Below are 26,774 nucleotides of genomic sequence, written 5' to 3' on the forward strand. Positions count from 1 at the left end.
TTCCGGGGCTGCAGCCGTGTTGGTATCTATTTAAAGCTGCGCACAGTGCAGGGTGGGTGGGCCACACGCTTTGCCTCCTGCCCTCACTTCTGTAGAAGAGTTGGATTTAATTTGATGCAGTCTAAATAAACCAGGCACATACACAGATGACGTCAGTTTCTATCTGCCGCAGAATCCTGGGGAACCTTCCATTGCAAAATGTGGTTCCCCTCTGTGGCAGGGAGTGATTTCCGCTGGCGTGTGTAAGAGAGGCTTGTGGGGGCGTGGTTCTGCCCCGCCCCCGGCTTCCCTCCCCCCACCCCACCATCATATCCAGTTCTGGTGCCCCAGTGGCGCCCTGTAGATGGTGGCGATATATTTTGGGCTGAGGCTGGCTCTTATTTCCAGCGGCAAGGTTCTTGGAAACTAATCTACTGAGTACCGTTCCAGGGGATGTGCCCCGATCACCTTATCCATTATGAATGCAACACGGCCCTACGGTAGCTACCTTGACTATGAGTTCGGGTAATCACACCACCGTGGTCTCTGCTTGGGAGTGTAGCTCAGTACACAGAAAGGGAGGCTGATTCTGTTTAGTGGACTTGAGGTGGATCTTGGCTGGATCTGGACAAGAATATCATAGAAGGATCTTCCCTTTCTCCCTTCTTTCTTCCTTCTCTCCCTCCATTATATTTCCCATCCCTATTGTCTGCATTTCTCCATCTCTGTCTCCATTTATCTCTCTCTCTTGACTTTCTTCTGGCTTTCTCCTGGTCTCTGTATTACTTTCTTGGTCTTTCTCTCTCATTCTTTTTTGATTTCTTTATCTCTCTCCATGTATCATTTTTTTCTCCATTAACAAGGGAGCCATCTGACCTCTCTGGTTCATTCTCTGGTTCTCAGTGGGATGTGATCCATATGGATCAGGAGGATTTTTTTTTCACTGGTGGGTGAGTTGGTGCAAGACTTAGAACAGATTGCTCAGTGACCACTGAGTCAGCTTGTCCCAAGAGCTGATGGCTTCTAGATGGCCCCAGCAATGAATTCCTGGTCCCTGTCCTCTGGAGCTCCCTTGGGGTCTCGGTCCTCAGGCGCTGCATGAAATGGTTGCTGCATTTACTAGTGTTTCAGAAACCTGCCCTCTCCTGGCAGCTAGAAGGAACTGCCTTTTTGCAATGGAACATTCTCTGGTGGCTGAGTTGGTAAAGTATCTGCCTGCAATGCAGGACACCCAGTTTTGATCCCTGGGTGGGGAAGATTCCCTGGAGAAGGAAATGGCAACCCACTCTAGTATTCTTGCCTGGGAAATCCCATGGACAGAGGAACCTGGTGGGCTACAGTCCCTGGGGTTAGAAAGAATCAGACACAACTTAGTGATTAAACCATCATCACCACTATTCACTTACTTAGAATCGGCTTTGAATTGTGTTTCTAGGAGACGTGGATGATTACTGCTGGTAACCCTCCCTCATCCGGGCCCTTTATCACCCAGGCACACATCTGCAATGTGGGATTCAGCCTCAGCACCCAGCGCTAATCACAGTATTGCTGCTTCCATGTAGAGGGGAGACAGCTGGCACTGTGTCTGAAAAGGGGAAGCTGGGCACAGCTTGTTAGTAACCATACCATACCCAAATGAAAAGAAGAAACAGAAAGTTAAGCAAAAATTTTAATGTAGTTTTAATATAATTAAGCATTCAATTTAGCAGAATTAAACACTACAGCTGTGTTTTCCAATTCCAACTCTCACTTGTCAGAATTGCAAGATGGAAGAGTCTTAGTCTGGGGCAGGTGGCCCTGGTCCTGCTGTGGGGCTGCAGAGCTCTGGGCTCGGGGCCCGCCCTGCCAGCAGTGCTGCGGCTCCTCCTTTCTGTGTCTCAGCTCTTCTATTTGAAGCTGGAGTGTGTTATTAGAGTCCAGGCCCCCTCTGATACTCTGTGACTCAGCGCCCCAGGATATCCCCGTGTTTTCCTTATGATCTGGAACCTGCTTATGTGTTGGGGTCTGAGCACCAAGAAGGGACTTCAGTCTCTTCATTCAGAACCTTCAGGATGAGTCCAGCTGTGCTTGCTTGTAGTTCCCAGGGTGGCTCTTGCATTCAACAGCTCTTGCCCCGTAGACCTTGAAAGCCTTTGCTTTAGATGAACTTGAGCTGCCAGAAAGGAATTTCTGGTGCATCCTGGTGTTAATTAGCAAGAAGGAGAAATCCTAGCCTGCTTGTAGGCTCTTTCCATCTTGTGGGAACTTCATAATTACTTTGGGAGGCGCTGAGGCAGGAATTTTTATACTTGCTTTACTCCGCAGCTGAGTAAACTGGAGCTCAGAGCTGCTGAAATGCGGAATTGGGCTTTGATCATCTGCATCTGACCTCAGGCCATGAAGGTCCCCACTAATGTCTGACTCACCTTCATGTTTTGAGATTATTTTAATATGGGAGATGCTGTGGCTATCTCCTCGGTATCTGTTGGTATTTAGTTCCTTAACAGACTGGGTAGAAACTGGAGTCTGACACTCGGCAAAGTCATGGAGAATGTGGAAGCCAGGATTCCCCAGTGACCAAGAAGAAAATCAATATAAAGCTGTATTGAATGTTAGTGCTCTGGGATCAGCATCCTGTCCTGAGACAACTCCCAGCTCCACTAGGCATTAGCTTGTGATGCTGGGCAGATAACTTACCATCTTTTGGTCCCATTTTCCGATCTAAATGGGGAGGATGATGCTTAAATGAGATGATGCACACAAGGATTATATAATAACTGTACCTGATACTATGATGATTGAAGAGTGAGCGTGTGTTAGTTGCTCAGTCGTGTCTGACTCTTTGCAACCCCATGGAGTGTAGCTCGCCAGGCTCCTCTGTCCTTGGGATTCTCCAGGCAAGAATATTGGAGTGGGTTGCCATGCCCTCCTTCAGGGGGTCTTCCCAACCCAGGGATTTATCCTGGGTCTCCTGCATTGCAAGTGGGTTCTTTACCGTCTGAGCCACCAGGGAAGCCCAAGATGGAGCCTAAGTGAGGACTGTTTTCAGGGGCTGCTTGACTGGCCACAAAGCCAGTGTCGCCCATGTTGCCTCCTTCATCTTGTGTCATTCAGCGGGACAGCATCTCACCGACCTCAGTCTGCAAACAAGGAAATGAAGGAAGACACAGCCAGCACCAGAATACCTGGGGCAGTTTTCACCCTTCCAAAGAACGTAGACCCTGGTCAGTTTCAAAGGCCGACGTCACAGAAGGGACACTGAAATGTGAAAATGGACTGTCTTGCCCCAGATCATCCAGCCTGTAGGAAATAGAACCCTTAGATCTAGACTCTGGGCCTGCTCTCTTTTCGTGAAGAATCCATTGTAGGGATTTCTCTTGAATAGGCTCCCTCCGACTGCATTTTATCCACGTGTGGACTTGGGCATGGTGCCGATGCCTTCTGTGTGTGAGTGGTGGCACACGGGTAGTGCCCACTGACCTCATCTGAGCCACATCCCTCCCCTGCCCCCAAACCCAGATGTAGAAATGTTCACAACCCAAACTTGAGACAAGACTTCCTGTGCTCTGAGGTTCAGTAGGAATGGCGGGGGTGTAATGAGAAGCACATGGCCAAGGGCTCTGCGAGTTCCACCTCAACTTGGGGATGAATCCTTTGTGTTAAGTTAACGCACAGCCTAGTAATCTTGAGCCCAGAGAGTGCCCCATTGGTTGGGCTGTGAATGAATCTCACCAAAATTTGTGTTAGGCAGGGCTCTGGAGAAACAGAACCAATCTCTCCCTCTCTCTGTCTCTCCCTCTCACTCTCTCTCTCTCTCACAAACACACATACACAGATTTTAAAGAATTGGTTCATGCATTGTGGGCACTGGCAAGCAAGTGTGCAGGTAGGCTGGTTGGTTGGAGATTCCGGAAAGCATTGATGTTGCAATGGGAAGTCATCTGGAGGCAGAATTCCTCCCCCATCAATCCCCTCATCTCAGTAGCAGATGCTTGCAAATTGGGAATTCAGTTCAGCCACTTGCAGGGTGAGACCCTGGGTTCAGTTTTCAGTCGGTTTGGCTTTGAGGCTGCTGAACATGAGGATCTCTTTTGGGGTAGATGTAGAAACTTTTGGTTCATTTATGGGATCCTTGAGCTGGGAATTTGAATCCCTTAGTTATCCTTGTCTTTCCTCACTTTGCCCAGTGTAATTAGGAACAACCAGCTAATACTGTTATACTCAAGTTGACAAAAACGTTCTAAGGTATCAAATACACAGTCACCCAGAACTTTGCCTCTTTTAAGCACTTGATGTGGTATTTGGTGCATTTCTTTTGCCTCATCATCCCGTGCACTGCCAGCGCTCTCTTATAACTGCTGAAGTGGAGTCATCGGTACCTTAAATCAGATTAGAGAACCAATTCCAGAAACCCCAGGACCCACCCAGAAAACTTCTAAGATTCTGTTCCTTTAGAATTATTCTCCGTACCAAAATCTGACAGGGTTATCCATGGACAGGGGCTGGGGTGTTGAGTTCTGGCCTGGGGTCTCTGAGAAGAGAGAGAGAGTGGTGTGTGTATATGTTTCAGTTCAGTTCAGTTCAGCCGCACAGTCGTGTCCAATTCTTTGCGACCCCATGGACTGGAGCATGCCAGGCTTCCCTGTCCATCACCAATTCCCGGAGCTTGTATATGTTTGGGTAGGGTTGGTGTTTGCTTTTTTTTTTTTTTTGTATTTTGGATTTTTTTGTTTGTTTTTGGCTGTGCTGCGTGGCTTGAGGGGTCTTAGTTATATGACCAGTGATGGAACCTGTGTCTCCTGCAGTGGAAGAGTGGAGCCCTAGTCACTGGACCACCAGGGAATTCCCAGTGTTTATATAGTTTTTCACTGTGCTTTTAAGGCTGTGTTTTGAAATACACACACACATACGTTTTCCCATTGTTTCTTTCTGGATTTGTCCTCCTGCTTCTTGTTCATGGGAAATGACTAACTCTCCGGGCGGGAGCTGTCAAACATCTCTGACCCCCAGCCTGCCTTTATTCTCCATGAATGCGCTCAGGCGGTTGTGAATAAACAGCACCCCAGCCCTCCTGTTCCCGGCTATCCTAGGGAGCCTGCCAAAGGCTGGCCCGGGGTCATCTCCTTCAGTTTAGATTTTCCCCGGAGAAGAAAAGCATGAAGGTCTAACTTGCCGCCAAGAAAACATCAGCAGTGTGTTTGGAGGCATGTAGAAAGGCCAGTGAAGCCTAGTTTGTGGTTTATTATTATTAGTGGTAATTATTTCCAGCATGCAGTGCAGTGGTGTCTGTGGCCTGGCTGGGGTCCGGAAGTCCATCCGTGGTTGTCTCAAGTACAGTGTTCATAAAATGGGCAGAGGTAGAGGCCTCCTCTGGGGTGATGTAACTCCTGCCCTGTCTTTGGGGGCTAAAGAGGAGAAAACCCAAAAGCAACAAGGACTTCTGAATCCCTGAACAGGGCAAAGCAGGAATGAGCTGCAAAGATGCCTTCCTCTTTCTCTAAGTCCCCCATCTTCACTTGGCCCTGGCCCAAGAGTCCTGGCTCAGCCTCGGGCTAAGGAGGCAGATCTGGTCAGCCATGGCCTTGAAACTCTGACCCAGTTCTGGGTTTTGTAGAAGCTGAAGGCCGAGTTCCTTCCCTTGTGTCGAGCTGTGTGGCCTGTGCATAGACAGGATGGGCCTCAGCTCCTTCACCAGCTCCCCCATCCACACCTGAGTTGTGTTTTGTGGAGTGAGATGAAAGCTGAGGTCAGGGGCACTCACACTTGCAAGGATGCATTCCGGGAACCGGCCCCTCCTGGTCCTCAGGTTTCCAAAGGCAGGACTGAAGTGCAGATCAAGGAGAGGATGAACAATAGTGAGTTACGGGAAGATCAGGAAACTGCTGATGCTCGTCCAAGGATTTCCAAAGACCGGCAGCTCTCTTTTTCTCCAGGCAGTTCTGTCTCTTGATTAGTTGCAGATTGACGAAGCCAGGAAACCTTTTTTTCTTTTTAAAATTAATTAAAAATTTTAATTTTAATTTAATTTTAAATTAGTTTAACATTTTAAAATTAATTAAAAATTTTTAATCTTAACTGAATTTTTAAAATTAATTAAAATTGTGGCATGTGGGATTTTTTTAGTTGGGGCAGGCAAGCTCTTAGTTGCAGCATGTGGGATCTAATTCCCGGACCAGGGATTGAACCCAGGCCCCCTGCATGGGAAGCACAGAGTCTTAGCCACTGGACTGCCAGGGAAGTCCTCAGAAACCTGTAAGGTTACAGATCTTCTGTTTTCCTAGGGTCTCACCCAAACCTCACCTTTATGCTCAGATAAGAGAAGTGGGTAACAGAGGAAGAGATGGTTAGATAGCATCACCAACTCAATGGACATGAATTTGAGCAAACTCTGGGAGATAGTGAAGGACAGAGGAGCCTGGTGTGCTTCAGTTCATGGGATCACAAGGGATCAGACAGGACTGACCAACTGAACAGCAACAAGAGCCAGTGGAACCTCTAGACCTGTGTGGGTCGGAAGGGCCACCCTCAGCTCAGCCACTTCTGCTAATCCTTGAGCCACAAACCGTGGCCTGTGGGGCCGTGGGGGCCTGCCTGGCACTTGCATTTCACACACGTGCCTCAGGGCAGCCAGGGCCTTCTCGAGATGCAGGTTTTTCTGCTCTGGGATGAGCTGAAACAGGCTGTGCACCTGCCCAGCGGCTCCTTGGACTTCATCCTGCCTGCCTGCGAAGCTCTGAGTAGGTCAGGAATGCCAGGAACCTTCCAGGTGATTCTGAGCATTGGCCCCCCTCTTCCTGGGGGCTTCCTTTAGGGTGAGGCTGTCCCCATATTCTGGGGCCCTCCTTCCTGCTTGGGGATTGTCACTGACTTCCTCAAGTGAGCTGCCTGCCAGGCCTCTAACACTCCCCAGAGGAACAGAGTGTTCTTTGTGAGATTCCTGAATCTGGGGTGGGGGGTGGGAGGGATGGGGGCAGCTCCCAGAGCCAGCTCGCAAGGCAGCCACTGTCCCAGAGTGGGTGTTGTGCTGCGTTATCAAGAGATAAGGCCTTGGAAAAGGCTGAGCAGAGGAAAGGAGACACATTCCAGACTGAGAAGTGTTTGGCCTTGAGGGCCCTGGGTTTGGAGAAAAGGGCCGAGTTGGCAGGACCACTGTGGGGGTGCAGGAGCCCCATGGTGGGAGGAGATGGAAGAGGTGAATTCCTGGTGGTGGTGGGGCTGGTCTGAGATCAAATTCCAGCTTGGATCCCTTGACTTAATAAAATATCACACCCTTCAATCAGTTCAGCATACAGTTATTGAGTGCAGAGTCATTTTCCTCAGGGTATCTCTGTCAAGTAGAAAAGTAAAAAAATCTATTATTTAAAAAAATATTGATGTACTGTGTTGGGTTAGTTTCAGGTGTACAGCAGAGTGATTCAGATAAACATACACATTCATTCATTTTCAGATTCTTTTTCCATTTAAGTTATTATAGAATATTGAGTAGAGTTCCCTATGATATATAGTAGGTTCTTGTTGGTTATCTATTTTATATGTAGCAGAGTATACATGTTAGTCCCAATCTCCCAATTTATCCCTCTCTCCTCTACATGTTTCCCCTTTGGTAACCATAGGCTTGTTTTTGAGATCTGTGAGTCTGTTTTGTAAACAGCTTCATTTGTGTCATTTTTAAAACATTAGATTCCACATATGAGTGATATCATATGATATTTGTGTGAAAAATAAAAAAAAATTTAAAACTAAGTGCTTATTGGATTATTGAAGTGGAGGATGGGATTGGGTTTTCAGAGTGTTAAAATAGTGTTAAAAGAGAGACCAGCTTTGTTGTAAGGCTGGGTAAAGAAGGCATGAGATGCTTCAGTGAGAAGTTCACTTCTATCCTTGAAGGCAGAAGGATCCCTTCAGAGGTCTTTATGTAAGAGAATGGCCCATGAAGATTGGAAGTGCCATGAAGAATGGATGCAGAGGCAGGGAAAGAGGTGGGGAAAGCAGAAATCAATCTGAACTCTGGGAGGTTCTATTGGAAGGTCCGTGCTGCATGCTAAATCGCTTCAGTCATGTCTGACTCAGTGACCCCATGGACTGTAGCTCACCAGGCTCTTCTGTCCATGGGATTCTCCAGACAGATACTGGAGTGGGTTGCCATGTCCTCCTCCAGGGGATCTTCCCGACCCAAGGATCGAACCTGCATCTTTTTTGTCTCCTGCATTGGCAGGTAGTTTCCTTACTGCTAGCACCACCTGGGAAGCCCTCTATTGGAGTGAGCCAGGGAGAAATGATGAAGGCCTGATTTAAGGGAAGGTATGCAGAGTAGCTTCCCTTGTAGCTTAGTCGGTAAATAATCTGCCTGCAATGCAGGAGACACGGGTTTGATCACTGGGTCAAGAAGATCCCCTGGAGAAGGAAATGGCAACCCACTCCAGTATTCTTGCCTGGAGAAGCCCATGGACAGAGGAGCCTGGCGGGCTACAGTCCATGGGGTCGTAAGAGTTGACACGACCACCGTGCAGAGTGGAAAGGAAAGGATGCATGTAAGGCATTACGGTATTGGCTTTCGATGGCCATAAATGAGTCCAGCTTCCTGGCTTGGCCATGAGTGGATAGGGAAGAGGACATGAGTTGAGTGCCAGGAAATCAGCATTCTTTCCTGACAGTATATTGAGTTGGGCTAGACTTCTGCAAACCTTGAAATCTCAGTAATATAACTGTGCAAAGTCCTTTACTTCTCCTTCTGACAAAGTCTGCTATGAATCTCGGGGCCCTCAGAGTGGTGACTCAGGGATCCGGGTAGATGTGGAGGGCTGTATACTTGCTCTCAAATATTTCATTCCACTGATGTCATGTCTATTTCCTGTCTCAGCCTATTAATCATAGCTGGACACTGACAAAAGGACTGGGAGATGTTGGGAGAGCAGGCCAGAGGGTATGTTTGGTGAGCAGTGAGGTCAAATGTGAGGTACCCTGGATCAGCCCAAAATAAGAGTGTAGGTGGTGCTTGGGATTGGGAGCTTGAATGCAGTCTGAGCTGGAGATTGTTAACAGATTTGGGAATCAACAGAATAGGAGGTAGAATGTTTGGGTCCTCCGAGGGAGAGTGGGTTGAGTTAGTAGAGTAGTGGTCTGGGGAGGCAATCACTTAGGAGGCTGGGATTAACATATGAAAGTAAAATGAAAGTGTTACTCACTCAGTCATGTCCTACTACTCTGCGACCTCATGGACTGTGGCCCGCCAGTTTCCTCTGTCCATGGAATTCTCTAGGCAAGAATACTGGAGTGGGTTGCCATTTCCTTCTCCAGCGGATCTTTTCAAGCTAGGGATCGAACCTGAGTCTCTTGCATTGCAAGCAGATTCTTTACTATCTGAGCCCCAAGGGAAGCCAGGGATTAACACATACACATTACTGTATATAAAATAGATAATCAGCAAGGACCTACCATGCAGCACAGGGAGCTGTATCTGTAGTGACCTATATGGGAAAAAGACTTGAAAAAGAATGTGTGTGTTTGTGCGCGCTCAGTCTCTTTAGTCGTGTCCGACCCTTTGCGACCTTTTGGACTGTAGCCCGCAGGGATCCTCTGTCCATGGGATTTTCCAGGCAAGTATACTGGAGTGGGTTGCTGTGTCCTCCTCCAGGAGATCTTCCCGACCCAGGGATCGAACCTGTGTCTCTTATGTCTCCTTCATTGGCAGGCGGGTTTTTTACCGCTAGTGCCATCAAAAGAATAGATACATGTATACGTATAACTGAATCAGTTTGCTGTACACCTGAAACTAACACATTGTAAATCAATTATATTCCAATATAGAATAAAAATTTTTTAAAAAGAAAAGAAGAGCAGGGGTCAAAGGTGAAATCTTAAGGAGCACTTATTGGTGACTGGATGGCTGGGGTATTTGACTTGCACAGACACCAGTTTCCTCAGCTCGGAGACAGGCTGGCTCCTCCTTTGAAGGGGTGCTGAACCTGTGGTGTGCTGCCAGGGATGCGGTGACTCCCGGCAGTGGTGGCTCCCTCCCTCCCTCTCTGTGTCGGGCTCAGCTCTGCCTTCTCTTTGTCAGGAACCGTGGTGTACGGCGAGCCCATCACCGCCAGCCTGGGGACCGATGGCTCTCACTACTGGAGCAAGAACTGGGCCAAGGCTGCTGCTTTCGTCACCTCCCCGCCCCTGAGCCCCGACCCAACCACTCCAGACTTTCTGAACTCCTTGCTGTCGTGGTGAGTGTCAGCGACTTGTTCCCATCTCCTGTTCTTGGTCTTTCCTCGGACCAGGCTGACCCGGTGGGTTCCAGTATGGCTGGCAGAAGCCAGCTTGCCAACAGAAACCTTGTCCTCCAAACTCGGATTGCTGGGTGGGAGCAGGAGGTTAGCATCTTGATACTTTCAGGGGGATTCTCAGTTAAAAACCAGGGCCATTTTTAAAGTCAACCAAAGGGGATGAATGAGGTAGCAAAGGGTTTCACTGTGTGTAATGTCATTCATAAGAACTCCTCATGAAAGAGACTTAGAGACACAGCATTTAATGAGACTTTAGTGTCAGGCCATATCTTCCTGAATTTCCTGTCTCCTGGGGGGGGAGGATGACTGTTTTAAAAACCTTCAGTGGCCGGACACATAAAAAAAATATATTCAAGGATGATCTGAGGTAAAGATGAGTAAAAGCCGGTGCTGTGTGTTGCTTGTAGTGGAGATCTCCAGGTGACCGGCAGTGCTCACTGTACCTTCAACACGGCCCAGAAGGCCGTTGGAAAGGACAACTTCACCCTGATCCCTGAGGGCACCAACGGCACGGAGGAGCGGATGTCTGTCATCTGGGATAAGGCTGTGGTAAGGGGCGGTGGTCTCATGGTGGTGGTCTCTGAGCGGTAGGATAACGCTGTGGTAAGGAGTGGTGGTCTCACTGCGGTGGTCTCTGAGCAGTGGGCAGGGCGTGGCTTTCTCCTGCCTCCCCATCCGAGGGCCCTGGGTCTCATGTGAGCCTTGAAATGGCAGTTGAGAAAATTCTAGAAACCAGTATTTCTGTGATAATATTAGGTTTAGAAGTCTAAGACCACTCCCCATAGGTTATTTCTTTTTAAATACCCATATGTATTTGTCACTATTATTATCTGTGGACCAGGAGAGACTGTGGGGGGCGGGAAACACGACAGTTTTTAAAATATGACTCTTGTGATCAATCAAGAGAAAGCTTTCTTCACACCCTGGTGACTTAATCTCCTGCTCTTGAAAATAGACTCAGTTTCCTTAAAATGGTCTTTTGGACTCTTTGGATTTAACATTTGTCCTCACTACAGGATTTGACAGGTCTGCTTTGAACATACACTGACTTTGAGGAATCTTTGGGGCTTCTTATTTTTAATGTCTTAAAATGTAACAACTTTAGGTTTTCTGTTTCTTATGGAATTTTTTCAGTTATGTAAACTATATATACCTTTATTGCAAAAAGAATAAAGAAGTAAGTAAAACTCACTCATGACATCATGTTTCAGATCCAACTACACTGAACATTTTGATGAATGCCTTTGATTTTTTGCTAGTGAGAGAGTGCACATGTGCGTAAATGATGTGTGTATGACTGAATGTGTAACACAGGCATCATATAAACTGTTTTGTAGCCTATCTTTTACAATTAACATAGTATAAAAATTTTGAAAACTCGGTTTTCAATAGCTAACTCTTCAATCTTGATGCTGAACTATAATTCATTTGTAATTCTTTGGTTGACCATTTAGGTTATTTCTGATTTTACTTCTGGGTTGAACACCCTTGTAGATACATCCCTGGACACATCTTTAGTGATGCTTATAGAAGAAGCTTCTACAAGTGGTATTTTTGAGTCAAAGGGTGTGCGTGTTGTTACGGCTTTTGATAGCTCTTGTCAGAGTTCCTTCCAGAAAGATCACACCAGATTTGTGTGCTGCCGGCAGTAGATGCGCACCTAGTTCCTCCTTCCAGGTCCAGATCAGGGCTATCATCAAAAAACCCAAAGCATCACCGATTTTATTGTGAATTTCATCTCATTGTTTTACATTGAATCTCTTCAGTTACTGATTAAAATGTATATTTCTTTCATATGCTTTCAGCCATTTTTATTTTTTTCTCCCTTACACCCTGCTCATTTCCTTTGCCCATTTTTCTATTGATTTAGAGTGGATTTTCTAACAGAGAGTGCATTCATCTCTTCAAATCCCGAATTTAAAGGGACACGAAGTACACATGGTAGAGATGAGAAAGTGGTGGGAAGGACGTGTGGGGAGTGTGATCGACATCCAGAGTTTGCACGGATGGGGCGCTGAGACTTCTAGGTTGGCTGGACTAGGAGCTGAGGTCTGTGCCTCTATCTTTGGAAAGCACAACCATTCACATCAAATCATGTTTCCTAAAGAGGCATTGAGGCCCCTTCAGCTTTTTAAAAAAAAATACTTCTTACTTTGAAATAATTATACTTTCAGAGGGTTATGCAAAGACAGGATGGACAGAAAGGTTCTGTGTAGCCTTCACCTGCTAATAGTTACGTGTCATGTATATTTGGAGTGTGATTTCCAGACCTGGGGAACGACAGTGGTGTGGTGCATGTGTCTAGTTCTGTGTCGTGTTCTCATATGTAGATTCATGTAACCATCAGCGCACTCAAATAGCGGTGTCCTCCATCATCACAGAGACCCCCATGCTACTGCCCCTTTATAGCTGTACCCACCCCTAACCTGCGAGGAATCTCCGTCTCACCCCTGGTGTGTCCATCTCTTAACCTGGTTATTTTGAGAATATTCTGTAAATGAAGTCATACAGTATGTGACCTTTGGAGACTGTTGTGTTTTTTTTTGGCCATGTCAGGGCATGTAGGATCTTAGTTCTCTGACCAGGGATTGAACCCCTGCCCTCTGCAGTGAAAGTGCAATGTTCCAACCACTAGACGACCATGGAAGTCCCTGGAGATAGTTTTTTTTCCACTCAGCATAATGCCCTTAATATCCAAAGTGTCCCTTTTTATTGCTAAGTAGCATTCCACCCTTAAACTTTTTAACTTGTTTTTCTTACACGCGTGTGTGTGTTGTCCGCCTCAGGTCACTGGGAAGATGGACGAGAACCAGTTTGTGGCCGTGACCAGCACCAACGCTGCCAAAGTCTTCAACCTGTACCCCCGGAAGGGCCGCATTGCTGTGGGGTCCGATGCTGACTTGGTCATCTGGGACCCCGACAGCGTGAAGACCATCTCTGCCAAGACCCACAACAGCGTAAGCCCGGTTAACGGCGTGGACCCCATCCAGACCAGTAACAGTCTCAGAGAAGGACAGAGGCAGGGACAGTCCCTGGGATTTATGAAAAGAACTCGCTGTGATCGGAAGGAACTTTTCCCCAGGATATGTTATAACTTGCAATTTGCTGAGAAAAAAATAGCTCTTTCCTTCTCTTTAGTGAGGTCAACATGACCGTTAATCTTATCATCACTTTGGAGTACAATGGCCTGTCTATGGCTAGAAAGTCTCTATCTCTGGACCTTCAGAGCCTCTAGCATGATGCCTGGACCTCAGAAACTGCTAGAAGTCAGGGAGCATTCCATTTTAATAGTTCAGTGCAGCATCTCTCCTGACATCCCCTGGTGCAAGGGATTCAAATAAAACACTCAAATGTCCACTTCCGAGATGCCCACTGGGCACTTTCATTCTTTGAGGCCACTGCTTTCTCATTGTCAGTGTGGCCATACAGAAGCTTAAAAGGCAGATGCTCTTATGTCCTAAAGGCATGAATTGATTTGGAAGAAATAGAAGAAATACCCTGGAAAGCGTTCTGATCAGGATTTTAGGATCTGTAGTTTTGGGATATCTCTTGTCTCTTGGTCTAGATGGCAGAGCTTGGGGGTGCCCTGCCTTGGTAATAGGATCCTGGAGAGGTGACTTCATGTCGTGTCTTGGGCTTGTTGGCTTAGAAGAGGGGTTTTGACGAGGCCCCTGAGTGTCCTGGATTCTGTGAAGTCAGCGGGCATTAGATGGAGATGTAGATACCACTGGTTCTTCATAAAAAAAATTGTGTGTGTGTCTGTATAATATAGAAAAGGCAAAAGCGAAAACTTCGGAAAAGAAACAGGTATAGGACAGAGTTTTTCATGTCAGAAACCTCTATGACTTTCTTTGGCCGAGCATCACAGCTTATAGGATCTTCATTCCCTGATTATATGCCAGATCCTCAGCAGTGAGTCCTAACCAGCAGTGAGTCCTGGACCACCAGGGAATTCCCCTGTATGACTCTTGAAGTGAATTCTTGGTGAATGAAGAGGCTTTTTGAGATAAACTTCTAAACTGAAAGCTGGCTCAGTGAGGAATCTGACTCTAGGTTGCTCACTCCAGGTGTCCTGGTCCAGCAAGTATGGGCGCCTCCTCCAAGGGCCAGCTCGGTGGGCTTCTGTCATTTCTCCAGGACACCGCTGGACTCTTAGCTAAATCCTAATCCTCTTTCCTATGTGTGCAGAGGGGCTTGGGCTGCACAGGCACCCGTGGGTGCTGGGTGGATGGGTGCCTTTAAGGAAGTCTACTCAGCTCTCAGTATTAATGGTGGATTTTCCCTTCTGCACTGGCTGGCTTAGCTCCACAGCAGAGCCTGACAGCGGCCCCTACTGGTGACTTAGGTCACAACCTCCCCGGGGCCCATCATTGGCTTTTTTATGGGCAGGGTTCCTAGGGTCCAAAAGGAGAAGGGGGCAGCAGAGGATGAGACAGTTAGATAGCATCACTGACTCACTGGACATGATTTTGAGCAAACTCTGGGAGATAGTGAAGGACAGGAAAGCCTGGCGTGCTGCAGTCCATGAGGTCGCAAAGAGTCGGACATGACTGAGCCACTGAACAACAGCGACAGCCACCACCTAGGGTCCTGCCTTGTGAACCTACCTCCTCTTATGCCTTCAGCATCACAGCTCCGTTTACCCTTTCATTTGGCCTTCTCAATAAAGGGATGGTATTATTATCTCAATCGGGAAGATAAATAAAACGGAGGCTTAGAGAGCTTAAGTGACCAGTCTAACGTTACATAGCTATTTTGCGGTGGAGCTAGAATTAGAACCCAAAATTGTCCAGGGCTTTTCCCTGCCAGACTGTGTGCGCAGCCTCTTGGTCAGGGTCAGAGGGAGAAAAATGTTTCTCCCTTACAGAGTCCCCTTCCCAGAGGTAATGGGAAGAGCAGACTGGACTCACCGTGTAAGCTGCAGATGACCTAACTAGAGCGCCTGCATGGGAAGCTCTTAACCCGGCAGAAGAGAGGATGTAGAAGAGTGATGATTCAAGAAGACAGATTCTGCCCTCCAGACATTCAACAGCAGTGCCCTCCCTGCCTTTACCTCCAGGCAGTCCTGGAGATCATGACTTCTAACAGTGCCTCTCACCCATCCAAACCTCTTTGAAAGAGCATGTTTGTGCAACACTAATTATCTAGGAGAACACTAGCTTTCCCTGTGTAATACAGTATTTCCTACCACGGGGCTAATTAGCTTTAATTGAAGTATTCAGCTAACTCTTGTTGACAGCCCTGTTGGTACTAAGCCTCTGCTTGGATTTGCCCGGCATCCCGCCAGATGAGTCATTTTAGGAAGCACGTGTGGGTGGAAGTTATAAGGGTCTATACCTGGTAAGTGATGAGGTCTCGCTGCCTCACTGTTTGACAGAGTATGTGTGTGTGTTAGTCGTTCAAGTCGTGGCCTACTCTTTGCAATCCATGGACTGTAGCCCACCAGGTTCCTCTGTCCATGGGATTCTCCAGTCAAGAATACTGGAGTGGGCAGCCATTCCCTTCTCCAGGGGACCTTTCTGACCCATGGATTGAACCTGGGTCTCCAGCATTGCAGGCAAATTTTTACCAACTGAGCCACCAGGGAACCTTGACAGAGTATAGGCTCTGAACACCCCAAGTTGTGACTGACCATTGAACTTGTTAATTTTAAGTCACGTAGAGCCATAGGACTTGTTCTTCCACATTTTTTAAAAATGGGAGGTGACTCATAGATCTTCTTGGTGGTGAGATCCATCTCTCTCTTTTTTTTTTTTTTTGATGTGAACCATTTTTAAAGTCTTTATTGAATGTTACAATATCATTTCTGTTTCATGTTTTGTTTTTTGGCCACGAGGCATATGGGATCTTAGCTTTCCAATCCAGGGATTGAACTCTCACCCCCGCTGCATTGGAAGGCGAAGTCCCAACCACTGGACCACCAGTGAAGTCCCATGAGATCAGTCATTGTTAGGCAACTAAATTCGACATATGCATCTCAGGATGTCTTTGCTGCTTGCAGCCTTGTTGGGAAAGTGCAATAAAGAACCAGACGGTGAATGAGGGGTTTTCTCAATGCCCACATAATGCTGAATAGTGGGCTAGATGCTTTTGTTCCTTTTATTTCTTGTGATCCTAGCATCATTCCTGTAAAGTGGGCTGTATCCCCTTAGAGATGGGGCAGCTGAGTCTCAGAGAAGTGTGAGGGATTTGTCCAAAGTCCTACAAGCTGGCAAATGGCAGACCTGAGATGTGGACCCCGGGGCTGATGGCACCATGGCCAGGGTTGTCTCTGTGACTACAGGAGGGCACGAGAGGAGCTTGTCAGAGTGTAGATAGTTAACGGGGTCGGGGGGGGACATGAAAGAGCTGGGACTTGATTCAGCCCTTCAAGGATAACCCTCTGGAAGGTCCTTTCAGAGCAGACAGAATTCTTTCCCATATGATGGTTCTTGTGTTATCATCTCTACATGAGCCTTGTGAAGGAGGCAGGTGAAGAAACTGAAGGTCTGAGGCGAGATTAAAGCTTGGAGTCATACAACTCCTAGATTTCAAACAGATTTAAGGTGCCACCATTTTAAGATACTCTGTTTAGGTACTGCTATGAAAGAAAACACGTCCAGAAGGAGGAGTCTAATAGGATACTGCTCTAAAATTAAATGCTGTGTTGCCAAGGGCCAGCTTGTGCTGAGCACGGGATACATGAGAGCTGGATCTGCCAGGTACAGAAGGGATAGCAAAGAATCTTGGCTTTCTTGATACTGGCTTTTGGTGCAGAGAGGGCAAAACTGACTTCTTGGAGAATCTGAACTGAAAGCTGGGGCTTATGCAAGCTGTGTCCAGCAGCGGTCCAGAAAAAAGCTGAGGATGAGATTTTCCTGTTACATTTTACAGGTTTGGGAACCCCCCAGGCCAGTGGGAAAAGCTGACTCCAATCCCCTGGAAGGGCTCAGCTTAGCCTAGGCTGACATTGACTGGGCAGCTCCATGTGCTGTGAGATACAGGCTTATTTCAGGGAACAGTGTCTTAGAACCGATGAAGGGCTTGGGGGCACACACTGTGGTCCTGGGAATCCAGTGCAGAGTCGCCTTCCTTCCCCCAGGTGCCTCTTCCTCTTATTCCTCCAGGAGCTTTCACGTTACTCCTTTGAGTCTCAGAGCAGGGCTGTTTTGTTGCTGTTTTCAGTCAACCCCACGGGTCCAGTGTGAGCTGATGAGCCAGCCTGGGGCTTCTCCATGCTCACCAGCCCCTGCACTAAGCAGGCGATGTTGCCCTGAATGGCAGTGCATCAGCTCTATTCACAGACTGACTCTTGAGTGCTGATAACCTGGTCTGAATCTCCCCAGAAGCCCAGCTGCTTTTTATGGATGGAAACTGTTGTTAGTTGCTCAGTCGTGTCCCACTCTTTGCAACCCCATAGATTGTAGCCTGCCAGGCTCCTCTGTCCATGGGATTTCCCAGGCAAGAGTACTCGAGTGGGTTGCCCTGGAGCTGCCTGTTAATTCTCCAGGTCCAGGCAGCTGTACCTGTGAGCAGGACAGGCGGCTGGAATCTGGAGAAGGAGCAGTGGGTGAGCTGAGGCTGTGGGGTGGGGCTGTGACATGTGAAGCTTTTACTCTTATCGCAGCAACAAACTCACTCAGACAGAGACCCCAGATATTTTCCAAGAGGGCACACAGATACATCTCCCTTTCACCATGAAAGGCTTGGAACCAAAAGGATGGCTGCTTTGTTGGGAAATTAAACCTCAAGCGTTTTATCGATGGCATGTCTCTGGAGTTACCACAGTCCTTTCATTTAGCAACTTCAGTTTAACCACATCGCTAACTGATTGGAAAACCAAGCGAACCAGTGGGAAAACCGACTCGTGGATGGCTCATTTCAAGATTAAATTTAGAACTTGGTCAGAGAAGGCTTCTTGGGGTTTTAACCTGATTGGAGCCTGAGTTAGTGAGAGCAAAGTCACCGCTTATATGAGGAATCATTTTCTTATATTCGTGTGGCATTTACAAACCCCTCTGCTTTTCTATATAAATTTTCTCTTCCGTGATTTTTGCCCCTCAGTTTTGTGTGTGTGTGCGCTGAAACTCAGACAGAATTTAGACCTAGTGATGAAGTCCTAGTGAGTGGTCAGTCAGGAGAGGGACCCCATCTCTGGGCTTTTCTTTCTTCTGAGTGATGGCTGGGCAGTGGGTACTGCCAGATTGATGAGATTTTGCCAGGATGGAGGGCGAATTCTGAAGTTTACTATGTTCCCTCCCTTTTAGTCTCTTGAGTACAACATCTTCGAAGGCATGGAGTGCCGTGGCTCCCCACTGGTGGTCATCAGCCAGGGGAAGATTGTCCTGGAGGACGGCACCCTTCATGTCACCGAAGGCTCTGGGCGCTACATCCCCCGGAAGCCCTTCCCTGACTTCGTTTACAAGCGTATCAAGGCAAGGAGCAGGGTGAGTACCTCTGATCTTAAGAGTGGTTTCTCTCGTGGATAAAGTTCAATTCCATTAACACGGAGCACTCTGAGTCAAACTAATGAGGTGAGTATGGAAGATTTAGGGAGAAGGGAAACATGGTCTTTTTATTCCTGGAATTCAGAATGCCAGTGGGGGAGTCAGGCATGTCTGCAGCCAGCCAGAGTGATGTGAGACTGCAGCGTGTGCCGTGATGAGGCTCAGAGGAGGGAACTGCTGCTGCAGTTATAAGAGAAAGTGACATGGGCAGAGGGCATTTTGTGTTGGGTCTTGAAGGTTAAGTAGAAGTTGAACAAGTCAAAGAAGGGAAACAAGGGAATTAGGTAGAGACAAAGTTATGAGCATAGAAAATGTAGAGTGTATTTAGGACATGGTGAATACTCTCCAGCACTGGTGCTTGAGGACCGTGAGGCAGGGAATGGGTGGAACTGTTGGAATTAAAGGTAAAGTAAGATTGGAAGCTCTGGGGCCAGATCTTGAACATGTGACCAGACCCTCTTCACAACATGTTTGGGAATTCCTACGAAGTTTAGGCTCAAGTGCCTTGGGAGAAAATGGGAAGACCTGTTCATCAGTTTTTTTTAAAAAAATATTTATGTATTTATTTGGCTTCATTTGGTCTTAGTTGTGAGATCTAGTTCCCTGTGTGTATGTGTGCTAAATTGCTCAGTCTGTCCGACTCTTTGCCACCACATGGACTGTAGCCTGCCAGGGTACATGGAATTGTCCAGGCAAGAATACTGGAGTGGGCAGCCCTTTCTTTCTCCAGGGGATCTTCCCAACCCAGAGACTGAACCCAGGTCTCCTGCATTGCAGGCAGATTCTTTACCAACCGAGCCACCAGGGAAGCTGCTCATCAGTTTTTATGGGACCCATGTTAAGGAAGCTTTGCACTGGAGCTGGGGTGCTGGCTGCGTGCTGATATCTGTCCCCGCCACACTCCTCCGTAGAGAGCCCTCCACCCCCAAATCCCACAGGGCCATCCTGGCACCTGTTACTTCCCCATTAGGCAGGTAGTTGCCGGGTAGGTATCCTCTGTGAATGTGGCCTGCATTGAGGGGTTCTTTTGTTTTGCAGCTGGCGGAGCTGAGAGGGGTTCCCCGCGGTCTGTACGACGGACCCGTGTGCGAGGTGTCCGTGACACCCAAGACGGTCACTCCGGCCTCCTCGGCTAAGACGTCTCCAGCCAAGCAGCAGGCCCCACCTGTCCGGAACCTGCACCAGTCTGGATTCAGCTTGTCCGGTATGGCTATGGCTGGGTCAGAGCCTGCTTCTGCAGGGCCTTGCTCCATGTTGCTGGTGGGGCGGGCACCACTCTTGTAGAAGAAGAAGAAGTGGAAATGAACGATAGACCCATTCTCCCAAAGATGTAATTCACTAGAGATGTAATTCACAGCAGATGGTGGGCTGGCTTTCAGCATCTTGACATGAGTCTATATCACATATAATGTTCTGATGGCCACACTATGCCCAGGACAGTGTTTTTGTTGTTTTGTCACTAAGTCATGTCCCACTCTTTGTGACACCGTGGACTGTAGCCCACCAGGCTCCTCTGTCCGTGGGGTTTTTTAAGCAAGAATACTGAAATGGGTTATCATTTCCTTCTCCGGGGGATCTTCCCAACCCAGGGATCGAACCCACGTCTCTTGCATTGTCAAGCGGGTTCTTTACCACTGAGCAGGATAACAGAGGACATTTTTTTCAATGTATTATGTCCATCGTGAAAAAGGATATTGTGGTGTTTTTAGACTCTCCTCTCCCTCACAAATGCAGTAAACTGGAGTGGTTCAGCTTGTGGAGTCTAGAGTTTAAACAGCTTAACTTCACAGCCCAGATGCAAGCTGTGCTTTGGTCTTCTCATGTGTAGAATGGGTATAACGGTAGTAATTATCTCTTGGGGTTGTTGTAGGTGATTTAATATACATATAAAATGTTTAGACTTGAGTCCTTTGATAATTGTTAGCTATTAATCTGGATAAAATATGTGATGTCAGGAGAGGTGAGAGGAAAAGAGTCCAGATTTAGAGCTTCCCTACTTGAACTTCTTTCCAATCCTTCATTTGGCCAGTGATGAAAAATCTATTTTTCTAGCTCCCTGAGTCACAGATATGTACCCGGATCGCTATGATGGGTTAAGGAAACAGTGAATCAGAAACATATTTTTTTTTTGTCAGATATACTGGGTTTTAGAAAGGTGCCATATAGAGATTACCCATTTGCAAAGAATTTAAAACTAATGAGCATTAGTTTTTCCATAAAGTAATCCATGTTCCTCATGTTACATGATCCTATCTGTGCTGTCTTTCACCAGGCCATTCAAACATAAAGACCAGGTGGGGTGGGGAAAGAGTTGGGAGGGAGGCTCAAGAGGAAGGGGACATGGGTGTACCTCTGGCTGATTCGTGTTGATGTTTGGCAGAAACCAGCACAATATTGTAGAGCAGTTATCCTTCAATGGAAAATAAATAAATTTAATTATTACAAAAACAAACAAAAAAATTCCCAAAATATAAAGACCATCACGACTCTTATCTTTTTCTAAAAATATATATTGAAGTATAGTCAATTTACAACTTTCTGTTTAATTTCTGCGGTACAGTAAGATGACTCAGTTATACATATACACATTCTTTTACGTATTCTTTTCCATTATGATTTATCATAGGCTATTTAATGTATTCCCTGTGCTCTATGTATGAACTTAAACAGACTCACAGATGTGGAGGACAGACTTGCAGTTGCCAAGCAGGAGGGAAGGACTGGGAGCTTGGGATTAGCAGATGCAAAGCATTACGCATAGGATGGATAAGCAACAAGGTCCTACTGCGTAGCACAGCACACTATATTAACTATATATTAACTGTATGTTAACTATATTCTATATTAAGTATGATGAGTCCTTTCTTTGATTACACAGAAGATGAATAGTGTTAGGGGGACAGAGTGTATCTTTGGAAAAGCCACACTTAATTGACCTACTGAGCATAGGGACAGGATGCAGTCTGAGTCGCTCAAAAGCCTGAAATGTGGTGTTCATTTATATATAGTTTTACTTTTCAGGTAATGGATCCAACTAGCTTCTATAATGGAGAAGGCAATAGCACCCCACTCCAGTACTCTTGCCTGGAAAATCCCATGGACGAAAGAGCCTGGAAGGCTGCAGTCCATGGGGTCGCTGAGGGTCGGACACGACTGAGCGACTTCACTTTCACTTTTCACTTTCATGCACCGGAGAAGGAAATGGCAACCCACTCCAGTGTTCTTGCCTGGAGAATTCCAGGGACAGGGGAGCCTGGTGGGCTGCCGTCTACGGGGTCGCACAGAGTCGGACACGACTGAAGCAACTTGGCGGCGGCAGCAGCAACTTCTATAAGGACAACTTTATACCATCTGTGATTCTTAGGCCACTTGAGGCCCATTCTTTTCTTGTGGCTTATCCTTTTGGTGAGGTTTTAGAAGGACAGTGAATGGGCCTGACAGGTTTTCTCCTAAGCTATGTTGTTTTGTTACAAAACAGACTCTATTTTTGTTACAAAAATAGAGTCACAGATGTGGAAAACAAGCTTATGGTTACCAAGGGGGAAAGGTGGGAGGGATAAGTTGGAAAATTGGGATTAACATATACACACTACTGTATATAAATTAGATAACTAATAAGGACCTACTGTATAGCACAGGGAATGCTACTCAATACTCTGTAGTGACTTAATAGGAAAAGAATCTTAAAAAGAATGGATATATGTATATATGTTAACTGAATCACTGTGCTGTACACTTGAAACTAACACAGCATTGTAAATCAACTCTATTTCAACAAAAATTAATTTTTTTTAAAAAGCTATGTTATTTCGGTTTAAAGCAGGGATCTGGGTAACTGTCTCTGACCCTCTGTCTCCTCTCCAGGTGCCCAGATTGATGACAACATCCCTCGCCGCACCACCCAGCGCATCGTGGCGCCCCCTGGTGGCCGTGCTAACATCACCAGCCTGGGCTAGAGTTCAGGGCTGCCGTCAGCGGGGGATGGGACACCTGAGGACTTTCTGAGACTTTCTTCCTTCCTTCTTTTCTTCCTTTTTTTTTTTTTTAGGAGCCTGTGATAGTTACTGTGGGGCAGCCAGTTCCTGGGGTTCCCTCTCGAGCCCCCACACTCCGTCCCTCACCCGGAGTCACCTATTTTGCTCACCCACCTCCCTACACATCTAGGAATATCACACCCTTGAGTCCACCAAGCCCGTACACAGAACCGCATCCAACACTCAGACATGCGAAACAAAGCAAATCACAGTGAGGGTGTTTCTCATCTCCAACCCGTGTTGTATTTGTCATCATCTTCCTGGTCATCAGGGGAGGGGAAGATAAAGTGAATTGCCCAGAGCTGCCGTTTTTCTTTTTAAAATTTTAGCAGAGTTTTCTTTCTGGGGCTTAGGGTTGGGGTGGGTAGGGGAGGGGGGAAGATTTTTTTTTTTAATACAAAATTGGAAAGCCTAATTCATTATTACTACAAGGGGTTTGAACTGGACATCCTAATGATGCAATTGTGTAACCATCAAGCTGATTCAGGGTGGTGGGCAGACTCACCATGTCCCTCCTAAGAGGCTGCACAGCATCCACACCGCCATTCCATCGTCTTCTGGGTCAACTGTTAATAAAGGAAAGGTTTTCTTTCTGGCCTGGATTTTTGCTGCAGATGAAATCTTTTGAGGATTCCCTTTTCCTCTCCTTACCTCTTTTTTGCTCGCACTCTCTCCCTCTCGCTTTGTCATTCATGGATACGTTCACATGTCTGCTCTTTCTTTGTGTTTCCTCCAGCGCTTGTCTCTGACATGCTCTTTTTGTTTTTGTTTTCCCCGCATGATCTTTGCCAATGACCAGGTCTGCCATTGTACTGTGGTCCTAAGAACCTGCCTGGAAAGATGTGAGCTTTGTCACTGCAACCGTTATAAGATGCTGTCCTAGTCTGTATAAGACCAGTGCTACCCACTCACATCCCCAGGATGTGCCTTTGAGTTTGAGACGCTCCCTATATGCAGGGGAGGGCCGAGTTACCTACGCTGTCACATGTGGGCCCAGAATAGACCTCAAACGGTGCCGAGATGTTGAAGAAGTCTGAGACTCTAGGACCTGAGAGATTTTCCCCTGTGCAGTGCTAACTGGGCTAAAGACACAATCAGATCTGTCAGTCGAGCCCCCGTAACTCGTGAACCAACCAGTCTCCAGCTAGCCACCAGCTAAGAGGTGCTGAGCTGATGGAGGCTGGCACTAAGGGCTGCTGTTTCCCATCTAAGTATCTTTGGGGGCACCAGAGTACACTGGGTTTCTCACTTTGGAGAAAAAAAATTTTTTTTCATGTCCAGTTATTTAGAAAGACACCATGCAATATACAGAGGTCTCCTAAACTCAGAAAGTCCATGGGAAGTTTGGCTTAAAGACCATTTTAGGAAACTTACTTGGTGGTCCAGTTTTTGGGACTTTGCCTTTCAACGTGGGTGGTGTGGGTTCGATCCCTGGTCAAGGAGCTGGAATCCCACATGCCTCGGGGCCATAGAAGCAAAACATAAACAGAGGCAATATTGTGGCAAATTCAATGAAGAGTTTAAAAAAAAAAAAAAAGACCATTTTAATTTGCAAGAGGGAAAATCTGTTTTGTGAGTCAGAGTTGTGGTGGGGAAAAAAGCTTGTAAATTTGATGTGTGGCCTCTTAAAGACCACAGGCGACCTTGTGTCCACACCCTACCCTCTCCTGGTCTCAGACACCCTTTCCACTAGCTGCCTTGTGCCTGTTCCTGTCTTTGTTGAGCTGTGTTGCATCTTCTTCCAAACGTGTTTACAGGTCCTCCTAAGCCATGTTACGTTTGCAGGCTTTTATAAAACCAAATCTGCTTTCATAAAGCGTAACATCAAAAAATAGCTCATCCCATCACGACACTTGTCTCTCCACACACGTTTTGCCTTTGGGGTTATGGTTGGGGTTTATTTCTTTTTGTTGGTGTTGTTGTTTATTTGTTATTTTAAAAGGAAATTGCACTTTTAAAGAATCATTGGTTAACTTAATATATTTGCTTTTTTATTTTTTTCTCACCTGCACTGCGAGGGAAATTGAACCAGTCAGGAAAAAAAAAAAAAGAAAGATTTTTGTTTCAATTCTAAGAAACACTTGCAGCTCTCTTCTCTTCACTTGAGTCTTCCTGTTTTTCCATGATGCTCATCTTGGTTCTTTCGATTATTTCCTTGAGACAGCTTAAAACCTGAAGATTTCTGCAGGCTGTGTAAGCATGTTTTCCTGTTGGCTTGCTTTGTGTGTCTGTTAAATGAATGTCATGTGTAAATGCTAAAATAAATCGACAGTGTCTCAGAACTGAGTAACTGCAGTGACTTGATGCTCTCAACCATGTAGGATTTAATCATAGATGGTTTTTAATCCTTGGAATTGTGATTGTGACCCACGAGTGGAGGAACTTTCAGTGCTAAAGCTCATTACATGTGTAGCCAGAAGAGTACCTTTTTTTTTTGTTAACCACTGTCTCAATGGCAAAATAATTATGGTAAAAAAACCCAACAAAACAAGTCTCGTGTTTATTATTCCTTAAGAACTCTGTGTTATATTACCATGGAACGCCTAATAAAGCAAAATGTGGTTGTTTCAGGGTGTGTCTTGTGTTGAGATGTTCAGGGAGGCAGGCTGCTTGACCCGGGCCTCCTTTAAAACTTCCCTCCCTGGAACTTTCTGGATGTCTTCAGCCTTGTTTTGATGACTGTGCTAATTCAGGAGTTTTCACTGCGTGTTTCTGGTAATCTTGTCCAGGCCACTGAGGTTTAATTCTGAACAGAGCCCTGAGTCTCAGAAATTCATGGACTCCACCCTAAGACAGGCCAAGGGAGCCTCCCCGATCTAGCTGCAAACATAAGTTGGGAAGTGGAAATTGGTGGGACCACATGGGTTAGTGTGGTGACCCCCTTGGGCTCTCTGCATCCTTAGAGCTTGTTCACCCTTGAAAATCCTTAAGCCACAAAGGGTATAGAAGATAAGAGACTGAGATAATGTGGGCCTGCATTAAAAGCTCAGTCAAGGAGCTCATAGGAGGGACTTCTTGGCAGTCCAGTGGTTAAGACACACTGCTCTCACTGGGGAGGGCCTGGATTCAGTCCCTGGTTGGGGAACTAAGATTCCACAAGGCAGGGATGTGAAGCAGGCATTCCTTTATCCCTGGCAGGCAGTGCTAAGAATCCACATCTGGAGGGGATGGTGAGCCATGCCCACTCCCACTTACCGGATGCTTAGTCCTCACAGTTACCTTATTAACTAGCACCGGTATTACTGATTCATTGATTTGCAAAACACTGAAGCGGGTATGTGAGTGGGGCTCCCCTGTGCCCATTGTATGGTTGATGAACTCCTTTTCTCTTCTATCCAGCCCTGTCCAAACAGGATAGGAGGTGATTTACAAAAATACGCACACTCTGCCAAGCTTGTATAAACAGGGTGTTTGAGTAAAGGGAAATTAAGAGCAGGAAACATTAGATAAGGTCTGAGTTTGGTTGGTATAGCACAATGCCATGAGCTTGTAAATTTGTGAGGGAATGCTGAATGTTCTAGCAACAAATAGAAAAAAGAAACATGGCCAGAAGACCGTATAACATAGTGACCCAAAGAGAAATAAGTCTTTCCAAAGGAATACAGATTCCTGGTGCTCAGCCCCAAGGGCAAGTCCTGGGTCCAAGGACAATGATGTTGCGTGTCTGGGCTGGCTGTCATCCTGCCATCAATGCTGGCTGATGGCAGAGCACTAAGATCTAGGGAAACTGAACCAGTCCTGGAGAGAAGGGCAATGTTCACCTGACATGTATGAGACCCCAGGCCCGCAGCCCACCCTCCCTCTAACCCCACCTTGGCTCCACCCCACGTAAAGTGCTTAGGCCTGCTTGCCCATGTGTCCAAGTTCCACCCAGGGAATTGAAAGGGGTTGGCTAGAGAGTGGGTCCTCAAAAGAGGGGCATCCCATGGGTGCCACGTGGCTGAACAACAGGACCAGGTGCATATCTCTGGTGGTGTCATTTAATCCAAAGACAGATGTTAGAGCATCTAGAAAAAGCA

At 46.7% G+C, this 26,774-nt stretch overlaps 1 protein-coding gene across 3 annotated transcripts in view; it reads left to right on the top strand.

Annotated features, from left to right (window-relative positions):
- The window catches only part of DPYSL2 (dihydropyrimidinase like 2), a 121,341-nt gene extending 96,016 nt beyond the window's left edge, over nt 1–25,325 (top strand). For all 3 annotated transcript variants that reach the window (XM_006057326.4, XM_006057327.4, XM_006057328.4), the window contains exons 9-14: nt 10,019–10,175; nt 10,643–10,784; nt 13,022–13,192; nt 18,482–18,661; nt 19,760–19,925; nt 22,586–25,325. In XM_006057326.4, coding sequence (XP_006057388.1) covers nt 10,019–10,175; nt 10,643–10,784; nt 13,022–13,192; nt 18,482–18,661; nt 19,760–19,925; nt 22,586–22,677 — 908 coding nt within the window. In that variant the 3' untranslated portion in view covers nt 22,678–25,325. The remainder of the gene's footprint in view (nt 1–10,018; nt 10,176–10,642; nt 10,785–13,021; nt 13,193–18,481; nt 18,662–19,759; nt 19,926–22,585) is intronic.
- The last annotated feature ends 1,449 nt before the right edge of the window (nt 25,326–26,774 follow it).

Source organism: Bubalus bubalis, chromosome 3 (assembly GCF_019923935.1).
Source record: "Bubalus bubalis isolate 160015118507 breed Murrah chromosome 3, NDDB_SH_1, whole genome shotgun sequence".
NCBI lineage: Eukaryota > Metazoa > Chordata > Mammalia > Artiodactyla > Bovidae > Bubalus > Bubalus bubalis.